Source organism: Perca fluviatilis, chromosome 5 (assembly GCF_010015445.1).
Source record: "Perca fluviatilis chromosome 5, GENO_Pfluv_1.0, whole genome shotgun sequence".
Classification (NCBI taxonomy): domain Eukaryota; kingdom Metazoa; phylum Chordata; class Actinopteri; order Perciformes; family Percidae; genus Perca; species Perca fluviatilis.
The window spans coordinates 26,940,637-26,956,950 of record NC_053116.1 but is presented as its reverse complement, the minus strand read 5'-3'; the positions used below and the strand labels follow the sequence as shown (position 1 = coordinate 26,956,950).

Here is a 16,314-nt window from a genome sequence, read left to right as displayed (position 1 = left end):
CAAAATGAGGAAAAATTGTGATTATAGGTTTTCTTTTAAGACATCTTTGTGGTTCCTTATGTGTTGACTACAAAGAGGATTTAAGGGACACAGTGAAAGAAATGTCATCTATAATGATGTATAGCCGCTTCTTCAATATGGCCTAAAAAACAATGATTTAGGAAGAAGCAGAGAATAGAGAGAATTGATAAATAATAAAGATACCTGATGGAGTAAAAACCTACTTTGAAGACTTGCAGCTCCTCCAGTGTGACCTCCTCTGTTTCCAGGCTGTTTCCACTGTGCAGGGCAATCACCTTTAATACTGTGCCAACGTCTGAAAGACACAAACACACACTATAAGTGACAGAACAGGAACCTGTTCTCTGACACAATATTCCACAGGGCTGTATTCATATTCATACTCGGATTACCTGTGCCGATGAACATGACATCATACAGCCCGTCCTCTGCCTCGACCCGGTCCACCACAATTTGCTTCAGCTTGTAAGGAATGTTGGCCTTAACAAGCACAGGCTGGCGCAGAGCGGGATACACCGGCCGCCACATCAATGGGTGACTGCGGGCAAACTGCAGCACTGAATCAGGGAAGTCCTTTGTGCTGCCAAACTCTCTGCCTGGCTGGTTGGTGATTTTACTAGGGCACTGGAGAGGCAGAGGGAGAGATGAGAAAGATAGGCAAACAGAAGCAAGACAGAAGAAAGCAAAGCTCTGGGCATTTTCCACCATGACTCTACATTCCCACCATTATCCTTCACTGGAGGTGGGTTTTCCAAGAAAATTTGGCCTAATTAAGGTTTTAAAGACTTCTCAAAGAACCCTCATTAGCAGTTTTACTGTGCCTGAAAACTTTGGATGACAGTTCAAAACCACAGTTGTAAAGTTATGTGTTTGGAAACAGCTCTATAGAAGCAGAGTTAGTTAAAAACCGGCCCATTTGTGTCACTGTATGGGAAAATTGAATGTGCTGGTACTTGGCTGAGACACTGTATCACTCAAATAATTTAGAGGGCTGAACAATGTCCAAATAAAGACATGTATGCGAACCATATGACCATTGGGTTTGCTCATTCTGATAAGCAATTCTTTGCAAAGAAGCCAAAGTTTTGTGAATTAAGATCAATGACTGCAGCAATGGAGAGAGAGGGTAGACTTGAGCTTTACAGAGTTACTGCCCGGGCTCACAAGACTCAAATCTAGTCTTTAGGGGTTGATATTAAGAGTCATTTGGAAATAAACCAGGGAGCTGCAATGATCAAATTAGCTGCTCTGGTGAATGATACTTTCACTCAAGATTTGAAATACTTTGAAATTACTTAAGAGCCTAAGAAGTAAACAAACGGTTGGCAGTTGGGAAGACAGAGGGATGTGGATGAAAGAAGCAAAGTGAAACAGAAACAGTGACTGACTAAAATGAAAGCATATGTCAAAGTCATTAGTTGACGAATATCACAAATTAAGTCTGAGAGAACAGGTTAAATTTAACTGAGACAGAGTCTCTTACACAGACGAGATTCTTGAGAGAGCAGTTATAGGTACTTATAGGTATTTGTGTAAATCTCATTGCCTGATATTGCTGTCCCAGACTGTACTACCATATGGTAGAAATATTGTTAGTTTTGCTTATCACAACAGAAACTGATCCACACAATAGCTCTGTAATGGTCTGGATTCAATTTCAGAGGGGGGAAATAAACTGTGCAGGGACGTTAGATTCAAATCTGCACAAACGATTGATAATAGTAAGTTCCTCTGAGTATGGTTTACTAAATGGTGTCAATTACAATGTATTGCAGAAGGTGTGGAATGTGTAAGCAAATCCAAGCTCAATACTCCAACTTGCTAACTACAAATGCTTCGTATAAAATGTACATGCCTTTACAGTATGATATTTTACAAAAAGTAGCGTATGAATTGTGATGGTTGTTGATAATTCAAAATGGGTTCCAAGCATAACTTTATCTAACCTGTGAGTAAGCTGTATGCTAAAATCAACACAATTGTTACTTTTACACACAGAAACAAAACAATATAATCTTTTGCACTTTCCTTTTGGAACTTAAGGGACTATGTTTCTTCAACATTTAGGATTTCCTGACCACTCAATGCACATTCTTGATAATATCAGTGTTTTAAACTGCTCTCTAAACTATTCTGCATCTGTTTGCACAGTGCATAAAACCTAAACTGGAACAGCTCCAAAATCTCATGTCAACTCATCCAAACTTTGCTGCATCAAGCCGACTGCTTTCCATCTCCAACTGAGAGCCAAGTGAGGATTAATGAGAGAGAGAGAAGAGGTGAGCATATTTGGCAGACTTCTATTCACGTCCATTTTTAGTGTGTATTTGAGCATGTTTGCATGTATGTGTTTTAAGCACAATATGCATTAAGTGTAAGCCCTTTTGTATTGCATTTGCTCCATTATAACAAACAGACCCAGAAAAGGAAAGTTAGATTAGTTTAGGTTCAAATCCTGGAAAATGACTTTCTTCATGTCTATATCAACCTCTCTAGTTGTGGTTTCACTCTTCTGCAAGCGTTCTGTGTCACAACACAAACACAACAGAATCCATTTTTGGTAACACTTTATACTGCAGCCTGCGATTTACAATGTTATTTTGTTGTATGAATCAGGTACCAATTAAATACTCACTGGTTTATACTGGTACTTAAATGTAGGTTCAGTGGAAGAAAACAACACTATTGCGAAAAAGGGAGTATGCCTGTATGTTACACAGACATATAAATAGCTTAGCAGAAGCCTCTGTTTGAACTAAGAACATTAATTATATCCTGTAATATCTCAAACCAAAGAAGACAGTTGACAATCCTTAAACAGGTAGTAGGGTTCTGACTCAATCGGGAAAGGATAGTTAAGTTCAACATCTTAAGCCTTTATGGTTGAAAGTATGACACTTCAAATTCAAGCCAAACTGTCAGTGCAGGCTGGAGGCAGAAAAATGTGCAGATGATGCTCTGATTATTGAGGTGACAGTATAATATAGTACTGTTGATTTAAAACAGGCTGTGAAAGTAATTTTCATGTCAGAAATCAATCCAATAGAAATACCCAGGTAAATGAAATGCTGTATGGATCATAAAGGATAAAATTATTGTGATAGCAATGCAGAAGCTTACTATTTACAGTTAGGTATCAAACATGAGGCTTTTATGATGAAATTAGATGTCAGTGTGGATGACAGAAGCAGGCAGACAAAATGCATTCCAGGTAGGATTACTATTAAAGCTCTAAAATCTAGACTATCCCATCATTCCCTCTATTACAGAATGAGTTCTGACACACATTTAAACAATGTGAAGTAATATGTCGATCCAAGATAAATACCTAGGAAGGATAAATCCAACAATTCTTTCTCATATAAACTGAGCTTTTATTTTCCATTCCTGGGTGACTTTTGACAAGTAAGGAGATAGGATGAATATTACACAGTATAAAGATGTAAATTGTTTCTAATGGAAAAGCCTTGGAAAAACAAAATTTTAATGTTCTGTCTGGTGCCAGCAATGCAGAAAAATATGGTGAATATTTTAACTCCAGCTAATCTGTGCCTCTTTATCATCTTCACCTTTTTCCTCTCTTCCTCCACTTCCTCCTTCCCTCTCTCTCTCTCATGCTCTTAGTTTTGGGCCACGACATTCCTGTTAATCAGAGAGTCAGTGGAGTGAAACCACAGAGGTGTCTGCTCTGTTCTCACATTATTCATATTTCTTCTGCCTCCATACGCTCTCCTGCACTCTGGTAATGAGGTGGAAGTACCAGCGCAACGTGATCGTGTGTATGTGTGTTGCCTTACACGCCTGTGTTTTTGTGTATGAATTACAGTGATGTGGTTGAGAGAACATGACAGAGCTCCACTGAGAGTCAGGATGTAAACCAGGAGAAGGCTCTGTACTGTGTATAGTCACCACAGCTGCACTACCACATACAGTAGTTTACTTTACTGATATGGAAACTTTCTATGCCTCATTTTAAATTTTTGTATAACCCTCTCTATTTTAGCACACACAGTAGGCCTGAGTAACCACTTCATCTAAGACAGGGATCTTCAACAGGGGGTCCGGGACCCTTAGGGGGTCCTCAGAGTCAATGCAGGGGGGCCTCCAAATAATTGTTAATTTTTGAAAGATTTTTCGAAAATTAAAAAGGTCTTAACATGAATCCAACATATTATTAGCAAATATAAATTGCCACTGATTACTGGCCTATAGGTAAGGTAGTCACTAAGATAGCCACTGACAGATAAAGTTAATCCTAAGCATTCACTGTGTATATTTAACATTAAAACCCAATTTATAAAATAATGCCATCAATTATTAGGCTATTTTACTGTAATAGCTTAGTATTCTATGCAAAAAAAGGTAGGCCTATGTATAAAGGCTTTTGGCCACCCTACACATTATTGTAGGCCCAGTTTAATATGCAACTTCATTTTAGACAACATATGTAGTAGGGGGTCCCTGCTCAATCTCTCTTTCAGTTAAGGGGTCCTTGGCTTAAAAAACATTGAAGACCCCTGATCTAAGAGGATGTGCCATCCACATTATGTCTTTACAAAATCTAAGTTACTGGACTTTCTTGGATATGAACGTTCAGTTTTTGTTGAAACTATTTTAGAGAGGTGTTGATTCAACTGTATGATCATTTTGGAGGCTGTAGTTTGTTGTGTTGATGCTGTGCTGTAAAATGAGCTTGAGCCTTCCTTTTTGTTATCAAAAAAATAGAATTGCTGTGTTTGAAATTAATGCATTAACCCGTTTCTCAGAGTCAGTTTCTTTGAGATATACATTTTTGAACTATTGATAAGTAGAGATTAAAATGAGCCTATAGGCTGAATCTTGCACATTTACATGAAATGAATGTGTTCTCCCTAACAGATAAATAAAATAAATTAATAAAAGTTGATAGTTATGTTGCTATGGTAATGTTTAGGTCAGCATCTAAAACAAATCTGAGATTCCTGACCTGCTGACTCTTATTTAAGAAACAGTGAATATGAGTTTGAATGTTTAATTTCATGTCTCTATTTTTTCGAACCTATGAAGTAAGTATGTTGTTCTTATTTAATTACCAAAAAGGAAAACAATTCTGGACACAGTTTACCAGCTTGTTTATAGGTCTGAAATCAGCAGAGGCTAAAGAAATGTAAAGTTGTGTGTCATCAGCATATGAAGAGTAGGACATCTTATGTTTCCTTATACTGTAATGTTGTCATGTAAAAGAATCTGGAAATATTGGGGTCATGGTAAGTACAGTATGGTTAAGGTACAGTTAAGGTTGGGCAACCAAAACATTTGAGTAATTTTAGAGTTAGAGGTGATATACTTTACTCACCACGCCTGGTCTTGGATAAGGGACCCTGCCTTCGTAGGCCCCCCACTGGTAGTCAGGGCCCTCTTTATGGGCAAAGGGTCCGTTGAAGGCTTCTCTGATGTCAGCCATACGGTAAACACACACGGCAAAACCCTGGAACACATTACTGTAGAGAAGAGAGGGGGGATATACAGTTGAATGTCAACCAATACCTTTATTATTAGGGTTTAATTGTAAGAAATTGTTGAAAATAAAGGCAAACATGAAGGTATATATTTCTATGTTTTAACTATGTGCAACAATGATGGTCATACAGCCTAACAGCAACAACAATTTAATTAGTTGTAAGTCAGTGAAATCACACAATTAAACCATCATCACTTGAGTAACAAACCAGGCTGATCACCCAGCATCACTGATGGGCGTGCTCTGGTGCACTTGTAGCCACACTCAACAGTGATGTCATTGTGTACTGTATATACACAGAGTATGAAGCGTCATGGTTATTCACCTGATGGAGCTGAAGATCGCATAGACATCTGGGTTCTTCTCATCCTTGGTCCGCAGCAGAAAAATATCCTCTGTTGTATATAAAAAAAACAATGGCATCCAGTATGTGTGTTACATACACTATAATGTGGGAATTTGTGCTTGTATGCCTTTTGTTTGTGGAAGAGAACAAGTGTGTGTAAATAGTCTGCTGCATGTGTTCAGGGACAGAAGCTTTGTTCAAAATGGTTTGTGTGTATCTCACCCAGTTGGTTAAAGTGTGTGTCGATGCCGTGAGGTCCAGGTACAGAGCAGACCAGTCTGGCTTTGATGAAGGTACTCCACTTGTTCACCAGCACTCTCTGACCTCCAACATCATTCTAGCAGAGAAGACAGTAAACACAATGAAACAAAGCTGCCTATTCATTTCCAAGTACACAATTTTATTGTTATGGCTCTGTACTCCAGCACACTGGATTTGGATTTAAACACTGAGGTTACATCAGCTTTAAGGGTGAAGTGGGTGAAACAGTGCCAGACTTGTAGCCCTGTTTGTACATTGTCCCCCAATTTTAGGACAATATACAGTATCAGGATATTGAGCTTAAACTTAAAGATAAGGCAATGATGTTTTTTTTAGGCAGCAGTGGAAATACTGGTTTGATTTATTTATTTTTTACTCTTTTGAAGATGTTTGCACAGTCTTTTGTCATTTACAGAGAATAAATGTGTCGGGACCGAGAAGTGTATGCATGTGTATGTGTCCTTTACTGTCCCCTATTCATCAACATTTTCGATGTGTGAAAGTGTGCATGCATTGACATTTGTGTGTGTGTGTGTGTGTGTGTGTGTGTGTGTGTGTGTGTGTGTGTGTGTGTGTGTGTGTGTGTGTGTGTGTGTGTGTGTGTGTGTGTGAGATAAGGATCAGCGGTGATAATGGGCTTCCTGGCAAGAAGCACCACATGGGAAGAGATAACAATTATTCAGATTCGCCTGAGGGAGAAAAAGAGGACTGAAGAGAAAATACTATAATATGCATAGGGAGAGAAAGAGGAGTAAGAGAGATGGAGATGAAAATGACTTGATAATTGGAAGGTTTAGGTGGGACTTTGTCTGAGAAGTTTCTGCAAACTTTTCTGGCACAGTCAAACAGTCTCTAAGGAAATCCTGCAGCTGTGTGTGTGTGTGTGTGTGTGTGTGTTTGTATTCTTCTATGCATACCTATATTTGTGTATTGTGCACGCAGCACACATTTGGTTTTCTAAGACAAATCAATGCATGACAGAATGTGAGAGAGCGTGCAGAGCAGATTGGGATCACAGTTGGCCAATTTGACAGCTGTGTGGGTTTTGGTAGGATAAAGAATATCACAATGCCGTCACCACAAAAAGGTTTGGAACTGTCACAATAGCAGGATAAACCCATAAAACCATGACCTCCATGTCCTGGGAAGTTAACCCTGCAGACATATGGTACCATGTAGAAAAAGACCCCTACATTTAAATTAATGTCTCTTTCCAGCTCACGTTCTCACCATATTTTTCTTTTCATATAATCCTCTTCCAGTGGACTTTAGTGGAAGTGTGAATCTATACATCAGGCTGAAAGGCCTGGTGTAGAATCTAAATTTAAGATCCATAACTAATTCTCCAGAAAACATGAAAACCCCAAAGTACTCCCAGAATCTTCCAGATCACAACCTGCTCCTCAAGTGAAACACCCCTGCAGATGTCTCATTCCTGGGACTGGATATTTGCATGGTCATAAGGAAAAGCATTGTAGCTCACCCGGCCATCTGGCTTCACTCATCCCCAACCTGCCAACAGATCATCTCTCAATCTTTCTGAGTACATCTGTATCTAACTGGGGTCTTTGGATTATCCTGAGTAACTGGGACATTGTTTCTGGAGAGACAACTTCTGTTGAGTTTTTCATGTCATTTTTTAATGCTTTAAGCAACACTAACACAATTCACCTCCATTGGAATAGTGACAGCATACGACTCAGTGATAGATATCACAAAACCTTGTTAAATAAAAAGTATATGTACGTCTAGATACCGGTTGACCGTTGCAGCCTTAATACTAGAAACATCAGCATGTACTGTATCACAAAATAAATGTGTACAAATAAAGAGTTAAAAAGTATCTTACCGCACACACTCGTCCGACTCGTGTATGTATGGACCCCTCCCTGTCCCCTGCCTCTGTGGCCTTCTCAGTGAAGAAGAAATACACTTTATCATTGTCTCTGTCGTCGTTGTCTGGGATGAGATGGGCAGCGATGAACTTAGGGTCTGCCGAGGAAGATGCAAGAAGGAAGAGAGGTGTACGTTAGTATGAAAGGAGAAAGTAATTAATTTCAAGAAAAGAGAAGTTCTTTTCATAACAGCAGAGTCCAGCTAGCTACTGAAAAATACCATATATTACAATAGACCCTGTTGTTTTATGAGGCAAAAACAATATGGTCTCCCTCACTTCCCTGCACGGCACTGCTTGTGTGCACTGATAAGGATAAACATTTATTTACTGCCATCATCGTCTTTATTCCTTTCACCAAAGAAGCTTTGAGAGTTTTAATATTTTGTGCTGTAAATCAGTATAGATGATTTCCTTCAACATTTGACCTGGTGACACAAAGTCAAATGTTATAGGGGTATTTAGTTTTTCATAGTCATACCAGTGTCCAACATGTGAATGTTTTTTTTTAATATGAATATCTCAAATATAACACTTTTAAATTAACATTCTTATCGTGCACACAATGTAAATAGTTTATATAAGTATTATACTATGGCCTGGGAAAAACACCAGGTTCTGATTGGCTGGCAAGTGTTGATTAAAACGTTATGCAAAGTATATTACACATCATGTATTGATTAACTCTCACTGTTCAAATTGACCTGATGATGAGTTTAAAATTGATAATACACAAGAAAATTATGATAATACACTCCAAGGTCCATATATGGAAAACTATGTGGTTTACTTTGCATTGTCTCATTACTGTATTGAATGTAGTAATAAGTTGATAAAACAGTAAGCATTACCATGAAGAAGTTTCTGGTCAGTCTCTGTCCTCATGGTCGAGCGTCCTCCCATACTCCTCAGGATCACAGAGTCTCTACCCAGGAAATCTGCCGTCAGTCCTGTATACAACTCCCCACCTATAGAGAGGGAAATGGAGATGGTGGGAGACAGAGGATAACTTTAGCAGATAGATGTAGGGGAGGAAAATAATGTATAAATAAAACAGGAAGGACAGAGGAGGGTCAGAGTGAAAGAGGTGGAAGGGATTGGAAAAAAAGGCGGAAAGAAAAAAAAACGGTAGCAATAAAGGAAAAGATTAGGGGAAAATAAAAAGTTTGGCACAGAAAAAAACAATAATGAAATCAAGGGTAACAGAGAAAAATGTTGCGGTTCAGGCAAATGAGGAAGGGAAGGAAAGAAGAAATCGAAGACCAATATAAAAATCCAATATAGAAAACGCCGGGAGAGTAATCTGAAACCCAAACTCAAACACACTCCGTACAGTACATCCTCCACTGAGACCATAAACATGGACTCAGTTTAAATTTCAAGAATTCAGAAAATGGATTTAAATAGATATATCTTTCCTGAAGCATGTTGAGGAAATGAACCTTGGAAAAGCCTTTAGCAGCCAGGGTTATCGGTCATCAGAAAAGACAGCAATCTCAGCTAGTTTGGAGACAAAAATAACTACAACACCGGTCAGATAATTAAGTTATAAGAGAGTTATGAGAGCCTTTAAAAAAAGAGAAGCCTATTTGTTGAAAAAAACACAACTGTTATTTTTCTCTGCATTGTGACCAATGTAGAAAAGGAATCTGGCCACTGACAGTGACCTCATTGGTGTAAAATGAATTTTTATCTAATATAATTTGGCTGCAATAATATAAACACGCACATCCTTCTTTGCCAAACATGCAAACACACATACATACAACCCAAACTCATTTTCACACAAGCAAACGTGAACAGACACATGTAGATACAATAATTGGTGATGAAAGGGCCAGTTTAGCTTTGTGTATTTTGGGAGCAGATCCTGAAATTGAGAAGAGGAACACAACAGGGGGCTGATAGCTGATGAATAGGACTTTCATCATCATTTACTGTTTCATTTTTGGCATCTCTTTCTCTCTTTTTTCTTGATATGCTGTAATATGTTTGTCAAGCTCTATTTGTATGCCTGTTTCTGTTTTTCTGTCGGCCCATGTATGTCTACTCGGTTGTCTCATTATTTGTTTCTCATTCTACAGATTAGTTTAAAGGCTGGTGTACTTTACATCAAAGAAAGGATGAAAATGGGTGCTGGTATGTAGCAGAGGCCAATGATCCCTGATGAAGAAAATCCATAGAGAGGTCAGTGGTCACGGTCAGAGACAGAAACTGAATATGGCAGTTTGTCAGACTCAGTCCTGTAACAGAAGCTTAAATTCCAGCTATCTGATCATCTTACACAACCCTGTTGACCATGAGGAGGCCAACAGATCTGCTGAGTCAGTGTTTTCCACTTTCATATTTTTGAAACTGTGACATTTAAACCGGTGCAGGTGAACAAACCTTCCTCTCCCTGCATGTACAATTCAAAATCAGTCTTTCTACAATAAACTTAAGCTTCTGCAGGCAAATGGCATTCTTCGGTAGCTTTATGTGTATTGTTCTGTATGTACATCCACAGTACAGTAGGTCTCTGCTGAAGTCCAAACTACTGAATATTTGGCTGTAATTGAACAATTTCCTGCCAAATACTGTATGATTCTTTGTGGGATCAATTCTGCTGCTCAAAGGACCCAGCTGCAGAGAGAGGAAGGTGAAAGTGAAGGAGGGCTGCACACACACGCACACCTCCTGCCTCAGAGGCTCCCAGAACTGTCTGTCACTGGTATAAATCAGCACTATTTCACAAACTAAATACCTAATGACATTCAGAGAGAAAAACCCAGGACTATTTAACCTACTCAGCACAGCTCCAGAGTGTGTGCATGTATGCATGTGTCAGAGCCAAAGAAGGTTCCCTAGTTGCTGTTCTTTAGGGTATTATCATTTCAAAACAGAGAGCAGAGATCTGTGCAGAGAGGTGAAATGTGTAGAAACAGACCATCTGTGCTTGGCATTTTAAGTAGTTAGATGTGGCAGATAGAGAATACCAAACTACAAAAAGGCCAGCCTTAATTTGATAGCTTTGTCACAGTGGGTTAACTTGTGAAATTTGTATTTTGTTATTACAGACTTTGTGCAATGGGATAGGGATAGAAAAACCACCTCTTTGGACCTTATATCCTCAGTTAGTTTTCTCATGTTTGCCTTTATTTTTATTATTGCCTTTTATTATTTTGACAGTTGACAGTGAAGAGGCAGACAGGAAACAAGAGGAAAAGAGTATGACATGCAACAGTTTGGGCCAAATAACCTTTGGAATCCATATTAGCTCCATAAACCACTTGAGAAATTGTTAAAAGGCACATCATGGGACGTACCACTGAAGGTGCTAGCGAAGGGGAGGCTGGGGTCATGTGGAACCTTCCCTCGTCCATTCTCCACATTTGTAGGGTCCATGGTGAACACATGCTGTGGAGGAAAAAAGACGATTGGAGGATTATAAGTCATTAATTCCAGCATGTAATGTAAGACAGAATGCATCAACTAGCTCAACAACTAGCTGTTTTAAGCTTCACCCTATGTTTCAGATTTATTTGTCCTTCCACTGAACTCTGTGTCTGTCTGAGAAATAAGACGCTGTCTGAGAAACAAGGAAATAAAGGGTCAGTGTAGTTGCCAGAGTTCAGAAAAAAGTTTCCCACATGGTTCCCAAAGCAGATCAATCTTGAGAGCTGGACTGTATATTGCATAGCCAGCAGGGTAACAAATTAAAACAAAGTACATAACACTGTTATCAAATAAAAACTACATAAAAAAAACTAATTGTGACAGTTTATATGAGAACAGGTTTCATGAGCCTTAGGGTTATAAAACTCACTGAACACATACTGTGCAGTAACTGACCAAGTAAATGTATAAAGTCATGATCCATGGCATTTACATGTAACAAGAATTCCACTCTGTCTTCCCAACTTGACAGAACCAATGCCATATTCATGAAACCTTTTTTCATTTGCTGTGAGGAGTGCCATGTCTTTTTTTGGGAAAAACATCCTGTTTCACAGTAAGTGATGTGATTCATGTTTTCAGCAACAACAATAGACAGTTTTGAAAAAATAGAAGACCTGAGTTTCCAAAATGATTGATAAAAACTGAAAAATTCAAGTAAAGAAGTGCTTCCCCCCCCCCCAAAAAAAACTAAAAAACTTGTACTTCAGGATTTTAGGGATCGCCATTGAACATCAAACTGCAATCAAATAATTTTTTCTGACTCAAGTGTAGAAGGAAACAATTAAAATAACAGAGTGGTTCTTTCTTCGTCATTCACCAGTTATTCAAGTTCACCTGACGAACACTGGCCACATCCTTGGATTGTGTGATTTGCCAGGTCAAAACAGGGTCACTGTGGACAAAAGACCTTTTGTTTTAAGCCTTTCTACTCTCACTTCAACGACATCAGTGTACAAGGCTACCATGATCAATGCGAGTCCAAACGTAGTCATCGTTTAGGGATACAAAGAGAACCCAAGGCGACAGGACCTACAGTAAGATTTTTGATGATTTAAGTGTCCTTACAGTGAACTCTGTGTGTGCGACTCTGTTCCTCTTATAGACAATGGAGTATTGTTACTTTGATTGGACGGAGATCACAGAGGAAATGATGACATTGAAGTCCGCGGGGTAAAAATACTGTAACACAGTGGACAATACGCACACCCACGCACACTAAGTTCTGTACGTGCACCAACACATACTCACTAGTGCTGAGCAACATGGACATGGCAAATTGTTATTGTCAGAAACATGGCAAAATATTATATATACACTGGCATATCCAACAGGTCTCAGGAAATAAGGAGAGACAGTTAATTTCTTATTTCATCCACATGTAGCTTTTTGAATCTTCGTAAAGTGGTTTGAATTAGTTTTACAGGTGTCAAAGTGCACATGTGCAGCCCACAAGCACTCACAACGCTTATACACACACTCACACTTAATCAAATTTCTGATGAGGGATATTTAAAAAGTTCTCTGAATCTTGTCTTGCCCTATTCGTTCAGTCCGGTACATCAATGTGATTTATGAGGATTTATTTTGTCCTTTTTGCTTGAATTTATCCACGTTATAATAATTTCATTTTTTGTAAATGTGTAATTTATTCGTTTTGTCGCCCAGTGAATCTTTTTTCCTTCTTTCTTCCATCATCACTTTCATCCTCTCTCTCTCTATTTTGAATTTCTGCTAATATTTCCATCTGTTTTCTGCTCTCCATCTCATTCCCTTTGAATGAGTTGTTCCTGGAGTAAATGTCACTTTATGTCCGAGTGTGTGTGTGTGTGTGTGTGTGTGTGTGTGTGTAAGTGTGTGTTTAAGTGTGTATGCATGTGTCTGTGTTATCTCATTATGATCCAGAGGAATTGTGCCACTGCCTATGCAGCTGATTAGATTGTCAGAATCACTTTGGTCAACTACTGCCAAGATAAATACACACAAGTGCTGCGATACAGAGAGAGAGAGAGAGATTGACATCCAGGCCATTATACTCAGCTGTGCCAAACAAAATACATCAGGACCCCTACTACAAAACCATTTAGACAAGTGACTACTGACACAAATTTATGCACATTTGTATAATTTAATTTGTGAGAAATTTAATTTACTTTTTTCAACCTTACCCCTTTTCAAAATTGATACCTAACACTGACCACAATCTTGACTCTAAATCAGCTTCCTTAAAATAAGATAAAATAGCAGACTTATTCACTTATAAACAGCCATAAAAGGCATCCTTACTCAATAGGCTACACCCAGAAGTTTTCCTGCTACAGCCTTGGTCTAATTTGACAAATTTGTCAAAATACATTTGTTTACTAGGACGGTGAAGGCATCTTCCTTGTCCTTCTGTCTTTGTACTAAAAGAAACAGAATACAGTCCATGCAAGATTTGCAGAAGGAAGGGAAAATTTGAATTTTTAAGTTTTAATCACATATTACCCAGTCATAAAACAGCTTTTTGGCTGCCGCTTTCTTTCCCCCATCTCTCTTCCTCTGTCCTACTGAGTTGAACAAAGCAGACATCCACCTTTTGTACTCCTAGCTCCTTCGTGCCTCTCATCTTCTTCTATATCTCCCTCCCACCTTGTCCTCCCTCTCTGTTCATGCTTTGATGAAGTAGAGGTTGATGCTACTGAATGTATACAATTCAGCAAATATAAACCAGGGCTGCCCTTTTGAATTTGATGATTTGAAACATCTGTCAAGGGCCCCAAGTTTTATCTTTGAGTCCTAACTGGCAATTTTTTAGTTAATTGTCCATTTTTATTATTTACAGTTTAACACTAGATAAAACTCAGCCACACATTTCGTCTATAGAGTGTTTTTTTTTTAAATGTTTAAAAGTCTACATTGTGGACTCCCTTCAAGCAACTTAAAGGCAACTTGGCCAACCAACAGACCTCATTTGAAATGCTGTTGTACTTGGCCTTTTCCTCATTGTCAAGTCAAATATTAGCTGGGCTCCCTCTCTCACCACTCAACTCAACTGAAAGCATGGGAAGCTTGCTCTCTCGCTAAATCTTCTTTGCATATCATTCTTCTCCGTTGAAAGAAAGTGAAAGACAGAACATAAAATACAGTGATAAAGTTAGAGACAGAGTGAGAGACAAGAGCTGATTAAGAGTTATGGTAATAATTATGGAAATATGGAGCAAAGATTACAGAAAAGCTCCAGTTTGTAGGGCTTTGATCCAAAGGCAACATGGGGGAAATAAATGACGGATTTATAAGCAATACATTTTTGATTATGCTTTAACTCCTTTTAGTCCACTTGTTTATCCACCTTAATTCAAGAGCTTTTTTCCCCCAAAGGACTTAAAAAGTGTCCCATGTGTAGCACTTACTGAGGTTTTCGTGGAAGTCTGCCATCATGGTGAGAGGAAGTGAGTTACTCAGCAACTTGCTTTCTGAGTGCCAAAAAGCACAACTGCGAAGTAAAAGTGGGCTTTTACTGAAAAATGGAGCATTGGAACTGCTTTAGTCTACAATGTGACTCTGTTGAGGAGGCCAGTCAGCTATTTGTGTGTTCTAATGTGCATGTGTTCAGCTTTGAATGTCTTTTTTTTCAATCTGTCAGTTGTTGTTAGGTGCATTTAATATCTGCTTCCCTGTGTGTGTGTTTCAATGTGTGTGTCTTTCTACACATTTGCTTCCATGCTTGACCGTGCATGTCTTTCATCATGTTTGTGTGTGTTTCTGTCTGTATATCTGCATATTTATATGTTCAAGTTTGTGTCATTTGTTTTGCTTGACTGTGTGTGTGTGTATTCATGTTTGTGTGTGTGAGGTCTAGCCCTCTCTGTCGTCACTGTAATGTGGTGGTTTATTTTCCCATCGATGACACTGCTCAGGCAGCTGTGTCACTCACCATGGGGACTCAAGTTAGTATGTGGGGACTCAAGTTAGCGCGTGTGCGTCACATCATTTTTACACTCGAAGAAAAACAATATGCGTGAAGCATTTAGTCACTAAACTACTTGCTGCAAGATTTTTCAGCTTTTTTTGGCCAGATAAAACTAGATCTTATTGCACAACAATTTCATAATAGTTTCAGTGATTCTCAAATGTTGTACCCGACGACCTCCCAGAAAACTACTGACGCATCTTTCCATCGTGACTGTACACCAATTGGTTGGAATACTAAAATATTGCTAAATGCATTTCTTTGTTTTCATCTTTGGATGAAAGCATGAAATACAGTTAAGATTAGCTGACACTAAAGAACAACATCAGCTCCAAAACCAAGAAATGTTTCAAAACATTGTTTGACAGTAAGAGAGCGTATTTCTTCACTTCAACATAGCTGATGTAAAATGAGCCTAATTCACATTGTTGCTACATTTATTAGTTTTGCGTACAATTTGTATAACAGATGGCAACACAAGAGTGAGACAGAGAGCGGTGGCACGAGAGAGACGGAAAGACTATGTGTCTGTCCGCCCCTAACTGAGATGAAACACCAAAAGGTCATAGGTCATCCCACCCAGAGTCCAGTCCAAGGTGTTCCCTCGAGAGGTCAGACAAACAGACGGGTGTGTGTTCTCCACCAGTTAACGATTGGTTAAATAAATGGACAGGCTCCCTGTGGTGATGCCCATTCACACACAAGCAGGAGGACAACTGGTATCTTAACATCAGTCAGGACAGCTGAGGTGGTCTGAGTTTTAACACAGATACAGCTGACACAACCTGGGAGTCATTTCATGCACAGATACAAACACAGTATCATAAGCGCACACACACACACACACACACACACACACACACACACACACACACACACACACACACACACACACACACACACAC

At 38.9% G+C, this 16,314-nt stretch overlaps 1 protein-coding gene across 2 annotated transcripts in view; it reads right to left on the bottom strand.

Moving 5' to 3' along the window:
* sema3bl (sema domain, immunoglobulin domain (Ig), short basic domain, secreted, (semaphorin) 3bl) overlaps positions 1-16,314 on the bottom strand; it is a 61,419-nt gene that overhangs the window by 5,943 nt on the left and 39,162 nt on the right. For both annotated transcript variants that reach the window (XM_039800937.1, XM_039800938.1), the window contains exons 5-12: positions 11,328-11,418; positions 8,874-8,990; positions 7,978-8,120; positions 6,090-6,204; positions 5,847-5,916; positions 5,357-5,501; positions 414-645; positions 225-316 (exon numbers count right to left, since the gene is read on the bottom strand). In XM_039800937.1, the coding sequence (XP_039656871.1) occupies positions 225-316; positions 414-645; positions 5,357-5,501; positions 5,847-5,916; positions 6,090-6,204; positions 7,978-8,120; positions 8,874-8,990; positions 11,328-11,418 (1,005 nt within the window). The remainder of the gene's footprint in view (positions 1-224; positions 317-413; positions 646-5,356; positions 5,502-5,846; positions 5,917-6,089; positions 6,205-7,977; positions 8,121-8,873; positions 8,991-11,327; positions 11,419-16,314) is intronic.